We start from the raw sequence: 18,341 nt of genomic DNA, 5'->3' as shown, positions 1-18,341 counted from the left end.
ATACGTCGCTTCATTAGCTTGATTTGCGAAGTCATAGTTTTACCTCAGCTCATAATTGTGCCTTTAAGTTTCATTTTTGGAAGGAAGTAAAAAATACAGATGCAGGGCAGAGATAAGAAAAGTCAGCAGTGCTATTTTTATTGATGTGTGTTGACCCGTAGTGATAACAGTGTAATAGAATAAAGCTTAAACATGACAGTATAATATATTAGTGAAGGTCACATTTTTATTTGAGTGTCAGCCTTTATTTTCTGATTGCTTTTTAAATACTTTTATATGATTGTTATTAGTCATTATTCTGACTAGTATTGGTTTAAAATGTGGAATTAACTTTTTCTCATCCTTTAGAGGAAGGTGAGTGAACATGTCCAGTTTGTGTGCACAGCAGCAGGATTTTGATGTTAATTCCTTGAACTCTGTCGCAAAATTTCTTCTTGAAAGCACAACGGAAACATTTCAGTGGCTGACTTCACTGTGTTCAAACCACGGAAACAAAGACTTGAGTGAACTTCAGTGTGAAAATAACCGTTTTATGTGCAGCAGGTGCTCCTGCGGTTTGAGGAGCCGCCGACACCCCGGAGCTCTGCTGCCCTCTGTTGCCCCCTGCTGCTCAGGACCGGCATCACTGCATCGTGAGATCAGACGCTGTAGTCTGTCTTTACCTCTTATAACTTTGTACTTTATAGCTCACAATCCTTCTTGCTTTTATTTTGTAGATTATGGCAAAAATGAAAAGCGAATCCTTAATTTCCATCCTCAGAACTTTGGGTGGGTTTAAAACATTTTATTATCTTTAAATATATATACATAGAGACTATGCCCCAATACTCTTAAAAACTACATTTCCCAAGTTACCCCCAATCCCGGAAACGCGTCATCACTTGCGACCTTGTCTTCTTCACTTGGTTTTCTAACAGGCGGAGAGGACGAGCATGGCGAATAAAGATCCCGGGGTGAGTGTTTGTGAGTCTCCCGTTTAAACTCGGCTTTAAAGGGAAGTTTTCTGCCTTCAGCTCAGGTTCAACCGCTCCGGGTTTCCCGCGCTTTGCACGCACCTGGGTGACATTTTAAAAGCTTTTAGGTCTGACACGTGAGTCTGATGTAAGCAGGTTTACACTCGAAACCATGTCAGCCAGGTTCCATCCAGCCTGACGGCACTAATGAGGCACAGGTGAGGCCGTGAGAGCCACTCGATGCCGGTTAGCTAGCTTTACACTCAGGTAGAGAGTGGGAGTCGAACATGACGCCGGGGTCCCTTTAAAACTCTCTCAATTATGAAATAATTGAGTTAACACATGTATACGCATTAGAAATAAATTCACTGAAAATATTGCAAGTTTCTAGAAGCAGTTACTTAATTCTGCGCATGCGTAACACACTCAGGTGCATCAGGCGTGCAGGCAGGTGAGTCTGCAGGCCCTGATGTTACACAGGCTAATTAACCCGCAGCTAGCGCATCAAACCAAAGAAGCTGCTTCTCTTTAAGTCGAGTTATGTTTTGTGCTTTTTGCATGAGCCGAGTTTAAACTTAGTCCTTAAAGTTCAGACAGGTGATCAGACGTGTCCAGCCTTGTGTTATTAGCATCCTTGTTGCTTTTTTAAAACAGTTTATTTTTAGAGAGAATCTGAGCGTCCTCTAACGAGGTTTCTGTGGCGGGTACATGCAGGCCTTGTAGATATACAGGGAGGGGGGTTGTCCACTCGGAGTCAAGGTCACTGAGTTTTAACCATGAGTGTCCTGCGTGAGCGAGCACGGGGAGATTTACTGAAATCCTTGTGTTTCAGGGTTTTCTGCAGCAGCTGCGGCAGATCGCAGGCAGGATGTCTTCAGGACCTCGGGGCGCAGGACTCGGCTTGAAGCTGCTGATTGGTGCTGGAGCTCTGGCTTACACAGTGAAGGAAGCCACATACACAGGTAACCCCCAGTCACTGTGAAAGCATGAATATTCAGCACAGCTGGGGCTCTGATCCCTGACACTCTCACTCTCCTGGAGTAATCTGTCATATTTAGTGTGACAGTTCTTTAGAGACCTTTTATCAAAGCGTGTCTGTGGTACAGGCTCGAAGCTCGATTCTGTCCTTCATTGATACAAAACACGGGATTGCCTGCAGCTGCTCTGCAAGTTTCCAGCTTTGATTAAGGAAAAGTGGAGTTGGGCTGCAGTTGTTACCCAGCCAGACACAGACGGAGGATGATGTAAATTCTGCGTCTAAAGGTGGTCGGCTCAGGCTTGTGAAACAAGAAGTGATTAAATACGTACAAAGTATTTACTCACTAAATGGTTTTTAGCAGGCAGCCACACAGTCTGCTCCACCTGCAAGCACTGGTGCTAACAGCCTGTTTTTTATTATATGAAAAACTTTTAATGTTTAAAGCTCAGCAGGATGGAAATGGGCCTTTCCTGTATCTGTGGAACCTTCAGGCTGATGGTGGTAAAAGAGAAAATCCACAGCTTTGTGCTTGTATTAGTTTTCATCTTGTTTCACGAACTACAATCTAAAACATCTTCACTGTTTAATTAAAGTCTTTCATGTTCAGATCCATGTTTTATATTTTTATTAGAGCAGCTTAGCTGGAGTCCCAGTTCGCAGGCCTCGGTGCTCCTCAGCTGTCTGTAAGAAGCTGTTTTACCTTCACTTAAAGCCAACTTCTGTGCGTGAGCTGACCACGTTTACAGTAAGGTCTCTCTATGACATCATCAAGGTCCAAGAGCAGGAAAAAACTGCGTGAAACTGAGTATTTAGAGCAGTCTGAGCTTTAGACAGGTAGGGCTGTGCGATATGACCAAAGTCTCATATCCCGATAAAAGACATTTATCGTCCTGACAACGATATAAATCACAAAAATGTAACATTTTCTGTCAATTCTGTGAATCTCGGGCAGCTCGACTTGTGTGAAGTGTTTCCAGCTGGGCGTCGTGTAGCTGGAGTCGAGTGTTTTAACCGGTGCATGAAACATTTTTAGACATAAGTCGTAACGGCCGCCGTTTTCTTTCAAAGTTTGAGTCTAAGGTTTATTCTTTAGCACCTGGCGGCTCTTTGTTGCTTCTCCTCCGTAAACACTCTGCATCTTTCACGTGATTCAGTTTATTCTGAAAAGTCTCAACAGGATCTTGAGCTTTATTGTGAAAGGTTTACGTGGAAAACAAACAAGCGGACAGCGGAGCCACTTGATGGTGTTACCGTCGTCGTTGCTAACGACAACGCATAAAAACAGGCGCTTGTCCGTCCGTAGTGTGGTTATATTAAATATAAGAGAAAGAGAGAACTTTAAGAAATGAATGTAGCCACTGCAGTGACGTAGTTTATTTTACGACACCACGAAACAAAAGAGCGTGATAGGAAACGACGTTTTTATATCGTCATCTGATATATATGGTTATATCCAACAGCTCTACTCTCAGGTGTTACTGACCACATGTTAAACTTTGGTCACGTTAACGTGAACGTCCACCTCTGGACCAGGTGAAGGTATCAGAAGTTTGTTTTAATCTCGGTGTAACAGGCTGAAGTGTCAGCAGCGATGTCATTCGCATCGTTGCTGTGACGTTCACACAGCAGAGAGGTCTGTGCTGACAGATCTGTTTGTGGTTCATGTTCCTGAGTGGGAGCTTCAGGCCGGTGGAAACGGCTCCGTCAGTTTAGCAGAAACTGAAGAACAGAGCTCAGGGTTCAGTCTGAGGTTGGTCTCCTGTGTGCAGTGGAAGGAGGTCAGAGGGCCATCGTCTTCAACCGGATCGGAGGGATGCAGATGGACACGGTGCTCGCCGAGGGACTCCACTTCAGGTACGAGTCCACACCCACACTGTTACCATAGCAACCAGCTCGTACTGACTGACAGGTGACTGATGCTGCGTGTTGGCTCATATTAATGGGCGTGGCTGTTTGGAGGTGTGGGCGGGACTGTAAAACAGTCAGAAAGTGTTTTAATTCTCTGTTTCACTGCTCCGTGTGCTCTGTTTCTAAATCTTTATCAGCGGCTCCTCGATACATCTCAGGCTCTCTAATCTCATTTTCTAAATTTGACCTTTTCTGAGTTGATTTATGAAAATAGTTTTTTCCTTTTGGAGTTTAACGGATCAGTGTTGGTTAGGCAGCAGGCTTTTCAGGGCCAAACAGTCGTCCGACTTTCTTCCTTTCCATGAAACGGCACTAAAAGAAGTCCTGCAGAGTAGATGGACATGAACATGAAGGTGCAGCCCCCAACACCTGAGGATTCCAGCATTAGTTTAATAAAAACGATTTACGGATGCAGAAAAAACAGATCAGCAAACTAACTGATGTGATTCTGTGTCTGTCTTCAGGATGCCCTGGTTTCAGTATCCCATCATCTATGACATCAGAGCCAGACCCAGAAAGATCTCCTCTCTCACTGGAAGCAAAGGTCAGACGCCTCCGTCGTATAACTGAAGACCGTCTGTGGACGTGTTTGGTTTTAGAGGAAAACGAGTCCAGTTTTGAGTCCTGCAGCCTCGAGGACACATCAGGTTGTCCTCCAAGTCTTAGATTAAGCTTTTAATCATTAAGTGTCAGTAAAGCTGCTTCTCAGCATTGTTGGAAACTCCACAGGTGCAGCTTCATGTTTTCATGTGTTTACAGACACTTCACTGTTTTCATATAACAGCTGGTTGGTTTCAGATAATCAATGAAACAGTAGATCGATATGTTCAGTCAACAGTTTGGAGACTTGGAATAAGCCTATAAACTATAAGAACATACCCACAGATGGCCCCAGTACGTTACTGGGGCCATCTGTGGGTTATTTCACATAAAAACAAAGCTGGTTTAGCTCGCTGACGAATCCGAGGTGTGAATGGAGCCTGTGCAAAATCATGAGCTTCAAACAAGTGCAGTCGTGTGAAGCTCAGCAGAGATACGGCTGGTTAGTCAGCAGCTGTCACAGATGTTCAGCTTCTGACTGGTTCTGTCTCAGACCTGCAGATGGTCAACGTCTCCCTGCGAGTTCTGTCCCGGCCGCTGGCGTCCAACCTGCCCGTCCTCTACCAGCACCTGGGACAGGACTACGACGAGCGCGTGCTGCCCTCCATCGTCAACGAGGTGCTGAAGAGCGTGGTGGCCAAGTTCAACGCATCGCAGCTCATCACGCAGAGAGCGCAGGTACGAACACGCCCCCAGAGCGGCGCGCTTAGTTTGAATCTGTTTAGCCCTTTAAGACCTGCCATAGAACCAAGTCAGTCATCTTTATATTCTTACATGCTGTGGAGCCATTTGTGGGAGCATTTCAAGTTGCTTTACATCAATACAACCGTTACAGCCCAAATTTTAATAATATGTCTGCATTAAGTCCACAGTAACTACAAAAATTGCAAAAAAGTGCAATAAACTACAAAAAACTTGAAAATCATTTGTTCTTTTTACATATATTTCTAGTTAGAGAAATTTAAGAGGCTTATCCCTCAAAACTGTAAATACAAAAAAGTTTCCAACCACAGAAAGTTTATTTTGAGTGTCTGCATAGTTTTATTTTTGAAATACACCAAGTTTTACATACTGCAGGAAAAACAAATAATTATTATAATTATAAACCAGCACGTGCATCAAAAGAAACTATTTCCAGCTCTGCATCACAGAAACGACACAGAAAAGCATGAAGTCAAACACCAGTTTTAAAAACACCAGTTTAGGCTCAGAAGACCCGGAAGGTAAAAAACTACATTTTCCGCGAAATGACGTCACTTCGGGTTTCGGGCAGGTCATGGCGGACGTGCGATCGTTCCAACGTAGGAAGTGTTTTGAACAGCTGATCGGCAAAGTGTGTTTCTGGAATATTCTGTTTTTGTTGCTGCAAGTGCTTTTTATGCTGTTTTTGCAAAGCTTTATGTGGAAGGAAACTGTGACCGAGCACAAGCTGATGGCGTAAGATGTAAGTACAACTCGTCCAGTTTCATGTGCAAAAACAATTATTGCGCTAGCTCACGTGGTTCCGGTTCTACAGGGATTTAAAAATAGTTACGCAAAACGGAGCGTGCTGCTCTGCCCGGCTTTAAAGGGTTAATCACGTGTGGTGATGTGGGGTCACACACAGACGCACCTGAGGAGGATCTCAGTCCAAAAAACAAAATAATTATATTATGGAAGCTGTTACATCACATTATTTCTCTGCGGGTCGCCTGTGCCTCTTCGTCTGATAACCCAAAGCTGGGCTGCAGTTCAGTGCGGTGGTTGTTCCAGAGGTCCTTAGACCTCCGAGGTGAGGCACCCCGACTGTTCCCCGATCAGATACCTGAACCAGCTCAGCTCGTGGAGGTGCAGCTCCACTCTGAGCTCCCCTGGGTGTAAGCTCCTTAGAGTGTCTGAGAGCTCAGCTCAGACGCCCTGTGGAGGAAGCTTATTTTGGCTGTTTGTGTCTGCGACCTCGGCCTTTCAGCCGGGGTCATGACCTCAGGGGAGGCTTGGATCCTGGTGCCACTGGTAACCTGAAAGCTTCACTGTCTGGTTCAAGCTCTGTGCACCATTACGCTCTGGTGCTACACTGTGACACTGACCATGAGCAACACTGTGGGAACGACTCACCCTATCCACAGCTGTGGAGTGTTCCTGCAGGGGACCAGTCAGAAGTCCTGACTGGTCCCTGCAGCTCGACATAAATTGAATATTTCAGAGTTCTTGATGATCACTGTTAGTGATCTGACACTGAGGTCTGTCTGACTCCGTCTCCTGCAGGTTTCCATGCTGATCCGCAGGGAGCTGTTTGAGCGGGCCAAAGACTTCAACATCATCCTGGACGACGTGGCCATCACCGAGCTCAGCTTCAGCCGCGAGTACACGGCCGCCGTGGAGGCCAAACAAGTCGGTGAGTGAAGAGTTGCTCAGTCTTTGTCCTGCAGCCACATCGGGCTGAATTTCTGACCCCGGGGACTCGATGATTACTGCGTCCACCTGACGGCTGGTTTATCATCAGCGTGTGGAGAATGAAATGATTTCAGTTTATTGGAGACTCACTGTGACCTAAAGCTAAATATGTACATTACCCAGATTAAACCAGAGTGGTGAGCTTATAAAAACAGTCACGTAAAAGGTCGTTGGCCTGCTGGGTGAACGATTGTTGTTTGTTCCTCTTCAGCCCAGCAGGAGGCGCAGCGAGCTCAGTTCTATGTGGAGAAGGCCAAACAGGACCAGAGGCAGAAGATCATCCAGGCCGAAGGAGAAGCTCAGGCCGCCAAGATGGTGAGCTCCGCTTTGGAGGGACATGTCTTTAAGATGAATCACTTTTTTAGATCAAAAAAACAAATGAAATCCACAGAGTCACAGTGTGTGCCACAGCAGCCCCTCCAGACCGCCGTCTGAGACTCAAACGTTTGGTTCGTTATAACATTCAGAGCTGAAAAACCTTTCAGATAAAATTATTGAGCCTAATGCTGTCGTTATAATTACCGGATGAAAATAAACACGTTTCTAGCAGAGAGGAGCTGCAGGAGTCGCTTTTTCAAGAAGCTCGTTCATTAAACGTCAGCAGGTGACGTGTTCGTAGAGGAGGCCTCCGGCTGTGGCAGGTTCAACAAAACCTCAAACCCAAGTCAGAGATTACAGCTTCTCCCTGGTAACTCAGACTGACAGATCTGACCAATCAGCGGGCGATTAGAGGTATCTGAGGAATGTTAACAGGACACGAGAGCAGCGCTGCAGCAATCAGCACCTCTGAGCTCAGAAGTTCACGTTAATCACTCGTTTGTAGGTTTATCACAGAGAAACTTCAGTACATGTAACGTCTGTCACGTCACTGAAAGCAGCATAAAACACATCAGGGACTGAGCATGCTCACTGTAACCTCATTTATGACAACGCATCACACTTATTAGCTCATCAGGTAATGTGGCTCTTCCAGCCCGGGCTGTGGGTCCGGCAGCGTCACCCACACGTTCGTGTTTCCTCGTTTCAGCCTCTGATCAGAGACGTGAATCTTTGTGCTGGTGGTGCTTTCAGCTGCTTCTTATCCCAGTCAGGTCCCCACAGTGGGCAGCTCCTCCGGAGTTTGCCTTCCTGACACAGCCCCAGTGGGGTGCGTCTCCTCCTGGGATCAAACCAGGAATCTTAGACTTGCAGATCTCAGGCGTGAGGAAGCTGAGACTGAGTCCATGTAAAGCCTCAGACGACCTCTGAGCAGCAGTTTGGATGGCAGTGTGAGAGCAGCTGTTTCCAGCTGTTGTTTTTGTTAAACATCTGCAGTCATTCAGCGCTTTCAAGGATTTTTACGAGTTGGTATCCAAAAACAAAGCGAGTGTGCTTCAGTAAAATCCAGCGCTTGTTGCTCTGTGAACTCGCTCACCTCAGCCTGTGAGAACCAGAAACACCTCAAACAAACACTTCATCCAAAAATGTGCTAATTGTTTTCTCTGCACGTCAACGTGCGTGCGAAGCCGAGCGGCGACACGCCCGCAGCGTCGATCCCGCTCGTCGTTGGAGCGCTGGGAGTGGCTCGCTCGGCCCGCCGCTCGCTCTCCTGCAGGTGCGTAGCGCTCACTAACAGCCTGTTTCTGTCTGCCGCAGCTGGGCGAGGCCGTGACCAAGAATCCAGGTTACCTGAAACTCAGGAAGATCCGGGCGGCGCAGAACATCGCCAAGACGGTAGGAAACACGACCCGCACCATGTTCGTCTGTTTGACACGTCTTAACCCTCAAAGCCTGAAACAGAATCCCACAAATAAACACAGTCACAGTTCTCCTCTGCGTACTGTCCCTTTAAAAACGCACAAACAAGCACAAACCCCCGTCCCAGACTCCACCCTGCTGACACTGAAGCAGGGGAGAGGAGCACCAATGCTTTTTGTTTGAGTCGAACGAAACCTCAGCAGAGCCGAGAGTCGTGCGCCGCCGATGAACTCGTCACATCACGATTCTCTTTAAACCAACAGGTTTAAATGTAAACTCGTCAGGTTTCTCAGTCGGACCCTCCTGTGACTCCTCGTGGTGGAGAATAAACAAAGTGAGCGGAGGTGAAAGGCGAGAGGAAATGTTTGACGCAGTGATGCTGCTGTGCTGCATCGTGCATTTACCATCAGCTGTAAAAGAGGGGAGGTGTTGTGACCCGCTGGGGGGTGGGAGCGGGTGGGTTGGCGTGGAAACACAAGTTTCTCGAGAACGAGGTGACGTAGGATTTTGAAATTCACACCAAAGGTGGAGCTGACATCAAGGTCAAAGGTCAAGTCAAACCTTGTGTGTGTCTCCTAGGAGACTGCAGGGTCGCTGATAGGATGATTAAAACGATTGTTTCAAGACATTTCCTGTGACACTCGAGCGTCACTTCTACTGTGGACACCACAGAGGAAGAGCTGGCCTCCTCTAAAGGGTGGATGCACGGGTGGTGTCTCTCACAAACCGAACACACCTGTTTCCTTTCTTTTTCTCGGTTGTTTGTTTTGTGAATCTTTTGTGTGTTCGGTCCTTTCAGGGTCACTTTGTGCTCGTCTTTCAGTCTTCGATAGTTTGAAACGCTCAGCAGTCATTGGTTGTCAGCTGTGGAGCTTGTCGTGCTCGGCGAGCCGCCTCTGTCGGAGAGAAGTCCTGACTGTCGGTGCTCCGCAGAACTCGCTGCACCAGAATGTTGCAAAGCTGATTATGAACACTGAGCTAAAGTAGAACCAGAGCGCTGCTTTAGTGTAGCTGTTGTTGCAGCAGCAGCGCCGGCTCACCTGTCGTGCTACAAACACCTGCAGAGTCCCGCCTCTAACCTGCCCCTCCTCCTCCTCTGTGTGGGAGATGAAGAGACACGTATATGAGGTTGAGAACAGCTGTTTGATGGGAGGTTTCACACTCGTCAGTTTGGCTTTGGCGGCTCAAACGTGGACCAGATGATCCTGATGTGATGTTTCGTTTTCTTCAGAGTAAACATCGCACGTGTTCCTGCAGCGGCGTGGTCTCACTGTCGGTCTGATTCTCATCGCCAGAGTAAACTCGTTACTCGGAGCAGCGTGGGGTCCTCCTGGTTAATCGCTCTTTGTACAGTAACTACCAGCAGCTGAGCCGAGCAGCTGACGTGAACAAGAACAGTCACAGATATTTGTTCTATTCATTAATCACCGGACGTTTGGTTTGAGTTCGACAGTGTTGAGCTGCCATGTGTGATCCAGACCACCAGGTGGCGCCAAGAGAGCAGGAATGTAACAGAAAGCAGGACTGAAACAAAAGGCTCAGACTGTAAACTGTCCTTTTTGTCCTCAGCTCTGACCTTTGACCTCCACTCACGCATCAGCCCACAGCAGGAAATGTCGAGCATTAATTCTGGATTTAAATTAAATGTTTGAACATTTTAAAAGAACGCAGATGAGGTGGAAGAGGCCGAAACGATGATGAGCAGCAACAGAAGAGAAACGTGGCTTCATCGAGGCTTTAAAGTTGACTTTGCATCAAAATCACGGGGAAAACGTCGGGTACTTAAAGTGACGAGCAGGAAAAACAAGCCCTCGTGAAGCAGAGTGATGCACTCACACAAAATACAGTCAAATCGTTGATGAAGCAAACATGTTAAACAGGTCGCTCAGAGGAATGAAAGCACAAAGATGTTTCAAAGAGTTTGAGACATAAAATCCTGAGAACCTGACGAGGGAGGAAGCCGTGAACAGACCTCATCGCGAGCTGTGACTCATACATGGAAACTGTGGAAGGCAAGCAGAGAGGAGATGGAGCCGCTCCGCCCCCCTTCAGACACAGGTGAACCTCAGCAGCCAATCAGAGCAGAGAGCAGGTTGATGAGGATGATGAAAACACAGATATGTTTGAGTTTTTATTCCGATGTCAGCCGCAAACGTCTACCCAGCGTCCCACCTGCACCGGCCTCATCCATCAGCTCTCTGCTCAGCAGATGCTGCTGCTTGTCTCACAGTGCAGCTAAAAATGGAGCCGTACACTGCAGCAGCCACTTGAAACCTTTTTCTTCCTGTTTTACTTTCACACATTTTGACCAAGATCTGCAAGTTTTACTTACATGTATAAATGTTAAGGAGCTTTACAATTTGGAAAAGCTAAACAAACTGAACAGCAGTTGGTGACGGTGGGATGGAAGAACCTTTTAACAGGAAGAGACTCGCAGCAGAGTCAGGTGATGTGTACAGACCCACAGCAGCATAACTAATGGAGGATTCAGGGTCACCTGGTCCAGCCCTAACTATATGCTTTAGCAAAAAGGAAAGTTTGAAGCCTAATCTTGAAAGTAGAGATAGTGTCTGTCTCCTGAATCCAAACTGGAAACTGGTTCCACAGAAGAGGGGCCTGAAAACTGAAGGCTCTGCCTCCCATTCTACTTTTAAATACTCTAGGAACAACAAGTAGGCCTGCAGAGCGAGAGCGAAGTGCTCTAATAGGGTGATATGGTACTACAAGGTCATTAAGATAAGATGGGGCCTGATTATTTGAGATTTTGTGACGAGGAGGATTTAAAATTGCGGTGAAGAGAAGTTGATGTGGGTGAAATCTCTCTGGCTCTGCTCCGTGTCGGTGCGCTCGCCGTCGCTGTGGCGTTTGCAGCTTCATTCAGACTGACTGCCCAAATCCATCAGAGCTAATGTGATGGTGATAATTAGCAGTGACTGAGACACCGTGCGAGTGTTTGTCTCCACCAGAGGATCACTGATGACGCTCATTCATCAGCAGCTCTGAGCGCCTTTTCCATGGCGGCGTGATCGCTCTCACGCGGCAGGAACGTCATCGGGCCCGGGCGTTCGGCTGGCGTCATGCGCCTCCTACATGGATGGCGAGCGTGCTCGGCAGCTCTCACTCTGCTGTGAATCAGCTCAGTGTTGAGACTCGGACAGTGTTCCCATTGTGCTCGGTCAGGCCCGCAGGCTGCCTCCCACCTGTTTTCTCTCTGCTCACTCTGTGTTTGACCTGCAGGTGGCGCAGTCCCAAAACAAAGTGTACCTGAACGCCGACAGCCTGGTGCTCAACCTGCAGGACAGCAAAAGCTTCAAGTAAGTTCACCTTTTTCACTGGACCAATGAGGTCAAAGCTCTCGGTTACTCAGTGCCGTCTGAACACAGACGGTCCGATGAAGCATGACCCAGTCACAGAGACGCCAGCTGAGTGTGGCCACGTTTGAAACCTTTAAGTTTAACTTGTAGTCCTGCGTCGAAGCCCCGACGCAGTCTGCGCTGTTTTCTGCGGTCGCATGTTGACCTGACAGGAGTCGATGCTGGAAGAGTCTAAACTCTGGAGTTGCTACAATAATGAGGAAGCTGCATAAACAACTGCACATTAATATTTACAGCATCAGTAAAGAGTGTCTGACTCGCACGTATATACTTTTTTTTGTACTTGATTTAGTTTTAGTGTTTGATGTCTCAGCCTGTGGTGTTTTAATGAGTAATTGTGAGGTCAACATTGTGAGCTTTTTATGTAAACCTGCTGACAGTCTGGCACCAGTGCCCAGCCCCTAGTTTACACAGATGGGATCTCAAAGTCCGATTAAAACCCACAAACGTGACATTGTTTTTGTTTCGTGCACGTTGTGGGGTCTGCCGCGCTTCAGGCCTGGATTTACGGGTCTTTACGAGGTCAATCGGAGGTGTTTTTGGAGTGCACACCTGCACAATAACCACGATGTTGGCGTGCTGTCCACGGAGCGTTTGTAACGTTTGACTCTTTGTGTCTTCCAGTTTGTCGCTCTTGAAGAAGTAAGAAGCTGCTTCTCATCATTCCTTCAGTTCTGCTTCTGCAGAAAGAAAACCCCTCCGGTCTTCTCCCCGCCGGCCCTGTTTACCTCCCACAGCAGGTTTATCGGTGATCCGCTTCGTTTCCATGACACCGAGCCTGACTTTCATATCTGATAATGTAACATTTACAGACGTTTTTCTCCTTTTTGTAGAATCAGGAAAAGCTTTTTATTTGTGTGAAGTAGTTCCTCTCTGATGCAGCCTTCTGCTTTTCGGAGTTTTCGAACTTCCTCTCATGAACACTTTTCATTAGCACAGCTTAATTTATGCGTGACCTGTCGCACAGCGCAGTGCTCAAAGTAACAGTTTGACATGTCGCTCTGAACTTTTCAAACACTATCAGAACGTTTTTCTGTTACTTTGTCAGAAAACTCAAACTCTGGTCTCCGGCGTTAAAGCCGCCCTTTGCGTCTGACGTGTGATCGTAAATGCAGGCGTGTTGCCGTCAGACTGCAGGAGGACGATAGAATGAGTCCACCTGTCCGTGCTGACGCAGTCCGACAGGGAGCAGGTGAGCGCTTCGGCCTGGCGCCGCCTCGCGTGAAGACTCGGAGTCCAGAGGCTTCCTGGACGCCGTCGGCAGGTCAGCTGCGGTGAGTCGGCGCTCGCAGCAGCTTTTGTTTTGTAACACTTCAATAAGCGTCTCATTCAACATAAAACCTGAAACCCTGCTGAGTCACCGTCGTTAATGCCAGCCAGTATTTGTCAGTGCGCCTCTAACACACCGCAGTTTGTTTGTATGAACGGATCCATGTTTGAGCACTTACACAATTTATACTGAATAAATATGAAGTTCTTTGGAGACTTGCTGCATTCACATGTTTTTATTCACTCTCCTTCTGCTCCACTGGTGGATGTTACACACAGTGAGGTGACCACAGGCCCAGTGTGACAGGAACACTGGTTATTTTGAACTGTGACGCATGCAGAGCTAAAAGACGGAGCTCTTGATGCTCCTTAGTGCTGACGGTCTTATTCAAAGGACTTTGCTCCACTTAGCACAGCGAGCCATGAACGTCTGTGTAATCTGTAATCTTAGAGAAATTCCTTCTCAGGTGTTTAAGATTTGGAGAATCGAGGACCAATGAGAGCAAAGCTGCAGCAACACAGTTGATTTCACAGGTTTGATTAAAGTACTTGGAGGCGTTTACAGTGATGTGACCAAACTAAGCACTGCTTCCTCACCCTCCTCCCGAGAGGGTGAGGAAGCAGCCGAAAGTCAAACATGTTAACTGAACATCAGAAAGTGTGAACGCCTATAAAAGCAAAGGTTTGGGCAGGTTGCAGATGTGGAACGTTGGGCTGTTTGGTAACACAGTGACACAATACATCAGGAGTGGATTTCCCAACGAGTTCACCCCAGGGTCAGACCCACAGTCCTCAGAGAAACCACTACAAACCCAAGAGCGCCAGACTCACAGGCCTCTGTCAGCATGTCAAAGGTTAAAGTTCATGGAAAAGACTGAAAGCACAGCTTAGGTTTGAAAGCTGCATCTGAGCCAACCACAAGACTTCTGGAACGATGTCCTTTAGACAGACGAGACCAAAGTGGACGATGCACAAACACCTCAGTGAGCACGGTGGAGGAGGGTTTGGGCTTGTTTTGCAGTCCCTGAGTGGACAAATGAGATCGTGAGGCCGTCTGTCCCTCAGCTGAAGCTGGGACCACAACAGGACGATGATCCGAGCACAGCAGCAGATCTCCACCAGCGAAAGAAAAGAAGCTGCTGCTGCAATAGTTCAGAGTTCACCGTGCACAAACACACACCTGCAAACCTCAATGAGCTGAATCAGAGCGGCAAAACCATCACTGCTGCACAGCGTGAAAAACATGACTGTACATGTTATCATGTCAACATGAAGTCTGAGAAAATATGAAAGATATGCAAAGAGACGAGAACGAGGAACCGCAGGGCCGAGACGCATGCAAGTGAAAATGACCTCATGACGCAGATCGAAGTGTTTCCGTATCAGTCGGCTCGTGAAAACGTGGCACCATCGATTGATACGACATCAAACTGATGTGAGACGTTTGGAGGGGAGCTGAATCGGACCTGCTGACGGCTCAAAGACGACCCAGACGTGATGCTTGGGGTCGGGAGCTGCTGGGTAAAATCCCATTTTGATAACTGAATTGTGTAAAATATGATAAACCTGCTGTGTGTCACTGCAGATTGCGAGGTCACCTTGAGTCTGATTTCTTGCATGTAAATGCGACTTTAAAGCCAGTTTCCTGCGTCTGAATCAACACGTTTGACAGCTCGTTAATATTCATGCAGACACGCCGTCGTCTGACTTACAAACAGCTACGCCTTCAATATCTGATGCTAGTTTCTCTAAAAGTACTCCGTCTAGTTTCATTTGAACAGTTTAATGTCAGAGGCTGCGTGGAGGGCGTTCCAACACTTTCATTTAAAATGGCATTAGAGACAAACGTAGGGTTCATCGATAAAACAGAAAACTGAAGCAGTTAAGCTCAGCAGGCACCGTACAGCTGATCTTTCACTGGGCACAAACGGGAGCCTATAAAACGATGCTAATAGACTCGTCAGTGTGACAGCTGTGCCATGATTACAGCTGTGACTTGAGTTAAATTAATGAAAGCGAGCTGATGTTGCTGATGCTCGTGTGGCTGCAGCCCTGCAGGGTTTAACCTGCACAGCAGTCAGCAGGCTTACCTGTGACCAGGTGCCCCGATCACGGATCGTATGACAGCTCATGGAGCATAAATATCACATCAGGAGGGCAAAATAAAGAAGTTGTTCCTGAAGACAAAGACCTCAAACACAAGCCCGGGGGCACAGGAGGCCGGGGGGGCTCATGTTTAGGACTGTACTGCCTGCACTTGGATCAGTTTTACAGTCTTACTGTCACACAGCACCAGAGCAGCTCCAACCTTTGAAGGAAGTTTATGAATAAAGGAGGTGTTTGTTTTTTATTGTTCATATTCATTTAAAAACAGAACATTTCCTGTTTTTTGTTGTTGTTCTTTTCATTTTCTTGTAAAATTGTTTTTATTTTTGATGAATTAACAGAGAAAGTGTTTCAGAGCCCAGAGAGCCACACTCCCGGCTTTATTATTTACTAAAGCAGAATTTCTTTATGATGAAGGAAAACGATGCGTCAGTTTGTTGGGTTGTTCAATGTAGGAAACAAAGAGACGACAGCAGTGTGGCTCAGCTCTGCTGCTCCGGCTCGCTGCAGATAGAACTGGGTTTTGTGTGATGCTCTACAGTCTTTACAGTCCACAGCGCCACAGTGATCCACTCGATCCTCCAGAGATTTGATTGGTCAGTATGTAACCACCTTTGCAACCTTTAAGCTGTAACCTGAAGTTTGCTCGCTAAGCCCCCAATCCTGCTGGGGAGCAGACAGAAGGTCACCATTAGGAGAGAGGTGGGCTTTTCCAGAGGAGCTGGGAGAGCGACAGCTGCTGTTCATTGTGAACGAGCCCACTGAGCTCCAAGGACTAAATAAGAGACCATCTGCACCGCGGGGTGGGGGCGTCTCAGACTCAAAGTGATGCAAATGTCCTCTGACACGCCGCGAGTGACGGGACCTCTTCCAGCACAGACACGGGCTCCAAACAACAGCCTGGAGGTTAATTATTTACCCACAAACAGGAGAACACCTCCAACCACCAACTGCTCCTCCCGCCTCACAGCAGCGCTGCTGCGAGAGGCAAAGTCTTCCTGACCTTTTGACCTTTAAATGTTAACAGACTGCAAAACGAGCAGAAATGCGGCTGCAGCTCAGTAATCAACACTTATTCTCTTTAGCAGCTCATAATGCTGACGCTTCGAGGCCTTCGGCTAATTTCGTCATCACATTTGTCCCTGGAGCCCCCCCTCCCCTTCCTCTGTTCCACGGGGGCCACAGCACAAAAAACAAAGCAGAGGAGCAGAGATAAGATGGCTGCCGAGTTATTTATAGCTGCGAGCGAAGAGAGGCTGCAGCGCAGGCCGAGCTGCTGCAATGCAACCTGAAATCTGCAAGCAGGGAGGACGGGGGAGGGAGGAGAGCCGGGGGAGGGAGGTGGTGGTGGAGTCTATTGTGTGAGTGACACAAAGCGAGCTGCCTCCCTCCATGTTGTGTGAGGCTGCTGTTCTTCTACATGAGGAGGAGGAGGAAGGGGGAGATTTAAATCTCAGAGGGGATTTTTTTTCCACTCAGGGAGGGAGGAGGGGCGAGGAGGGGGAGGGTGAATATTCATGGAGGGTTTGGAAGAAGAAAAAAAAGGGGGCCGGGAGATGGAGGGAGCACGTGATTGGCTGCCACTCCCCGCCCCCTCACACCTCACAGCAAGCCTTTCAGCCAGCCAATCAGGAGCTGCTGCTGTGTTTGAAAGATGCCAGAGAGAAGAAGAGGAGGAGGAGGAGTTTAAAAAAAAAGATAAATGTGCTGCCGGAGTGGATGTGCAGCGGCTGCAGTTTGTAAAAACAGAAACCTGTTTTCTAAATTTGGTGTTTTTCCACTCAGGAAGTGCGCTGCGAGTTTACCCTGCCGCGGGCTCTTGGCTCATGCGCCTTCACCATATGGTCGCCTCTCTTCCACACATGGGAGGCACTGCTCCAGATTCATCAGAACATCTCCCCGTCCTCTTTGAACTGCTTAATAAAGTTTATTCTGCTGTGAATGTCTGCACAGAGCGTGGAGTGTCGGAACGAGGCGATTTATCCCCCTGTGAGCCGTGGGTTCTCGTTAATCATGTGATCAATTAAAGGTGGTGTCAGGGAAATAAGTCTTTATTAGCCCCTGGTGGCAGCTGTGGGGAACTGCAGCCTCATCTTTTTATACCCGTCTTTGATCTGAAGCACTGATTTAAATCTCACTGCGTGTACTTTAAAGTGTATCAGTGTATACTGTTCACGCGTGAATTCCAAAATAAAAGCATACAAGGATCAAATAAAAGCACGGACTGTTTCGTGCAGAGCCGAGACCTGAGGCTGTGTCAGTGTGTCTGTCCTTCGCCGTCCTTCCCGTCGTGTCCTGTCTGCTCAGCTTCCTGCAGCAGTGAAACGCAGCTCGCTCGCCCTGACCTCGTTTCTTTGCTCCAGATCATCAGCGCGTTTTAATCTTCCGCTCCTGCTTGATCTGCCGTGCATGATTGCAAATTCGCTATTAAGACTGAAGGGAGGAGGAGGGGTGAGGAAAGGACTGGAGGGTGAGGATTTAGGGGAGGGGGGTGAGGGTGCAGCTTTGGTGAGAGAGTGATATCACACACATGCTAACATGCTCACGACTCCACCTCCTCCACCTCCTCCACCCTTCCTGCGTCTCTGCCTCCACCCACACGTCCTGTTTCCACGGCGCAAAAACAAGGACGGATTACCGTTCATCTGCTCCATTGCCATGGAAACACTGACCTCACACCGTGGTGACCAGCAATCTGGGCTGGTCGCCATGGCGATTTGCCGCCCGGTGCTGTGCCGTTGCCGGAGCGAGTGGACAGGCGGCGTCTGCAGCTCTCTGCAGTGTCCAGATAGATGATTTACTGTGATGTGACCAGCAGAGGGAGCTCAAGATGAAGACAAATAAACTACAGTCAGAGGCAGAAAAGCGATGACATTTCTGACTGGTGTTCATGGACGGTCTCTTTGACTGTTTATTGTCCCTGAAGACGTCAAATATGTAACTGTCATCACTGTGTTAGCCGCGTCCTCCTGGCTGCAAGTT

General features: G+C 47.8%; 1 protein-coding gene across 1 annotated transcript; it reads left to right on the top strand.

Annotated features, from left to right (window-relative positions):
* Nucleotides 1-893: 893 nt before the first annotated feature.
* On the top strand, nt 894-13,515 carry LOC146612769 (prohibitin-2-like). The gene is made up of 10 exons (XM_085377499.1): nt 894-953; nt 1,786-1,915; nt 3,702-3,786; nt 4,305-4,384; nt 4,934-5,118; nt 6,685-6,814; nt 7,085-7,188; nt 8,509-8,586; nt 11,848-11,924; nt 12,609-13,515. Exons 1-10 carry the CDS (start codon nt 933-935, stop codon nt 12,628-12,630), a joined length of 912 nt encoding a protein of 303 aa, XP_085233625.1. The 5' UTR covers nt 894-932; the 3' UTR covers nt 12,631-13,515.
* Nucleotides 13,516-18,341: the final 4,826 nt, after the last annotated feature.

The sequence above is a fragment of the Diplotaxodon limnothrissa genome, linkage group LG18, assembly GCF_057381915.1.
Source record: "Diplotaxodon limnothrissa isolate DT_005_m linkage group LG18, D_limnothrissa_male_GT1.1, whole genome shotgun sequence".
Classification (NCBI taxonomy): Eukaryota; Metazoa; Chordata; class Actinopteri; order Cichliformes; family Cichlidae; genus Diplotaxodon; species Diplotaxodon limnothrissa.
Note: the sequence above shows the minus strand (reverse complement) of the source record. Positions and strands in the feature narration are given on the sequence as shown.

What these genes read in the sequence shown, in the direction of transcription:
- LOC146612769 (XM_085377499.1), top strand. Translation starts at nt 933, where the DNA reads ATGGCGAATAAAGATCCCGGG. An exon ending in GCCGAGGGACTCCACTTCAG is followed by an intron (nt 3,787 to 4,304) that starts GTACGAGTCCAC and finishes GTCTGTCTTCAG; the next exon opens with GATGCCCTGGTTTCAGTATC. An exon ending in CTCTCTCACTGGAAGCAAAG is followed by an intron (nt 4,385 to 4,933) that starts GTCAGACGCCTC and finishes GTTCTGTCTCAG; the next exon opens with ACCTGCAGATGGTCAACGTC.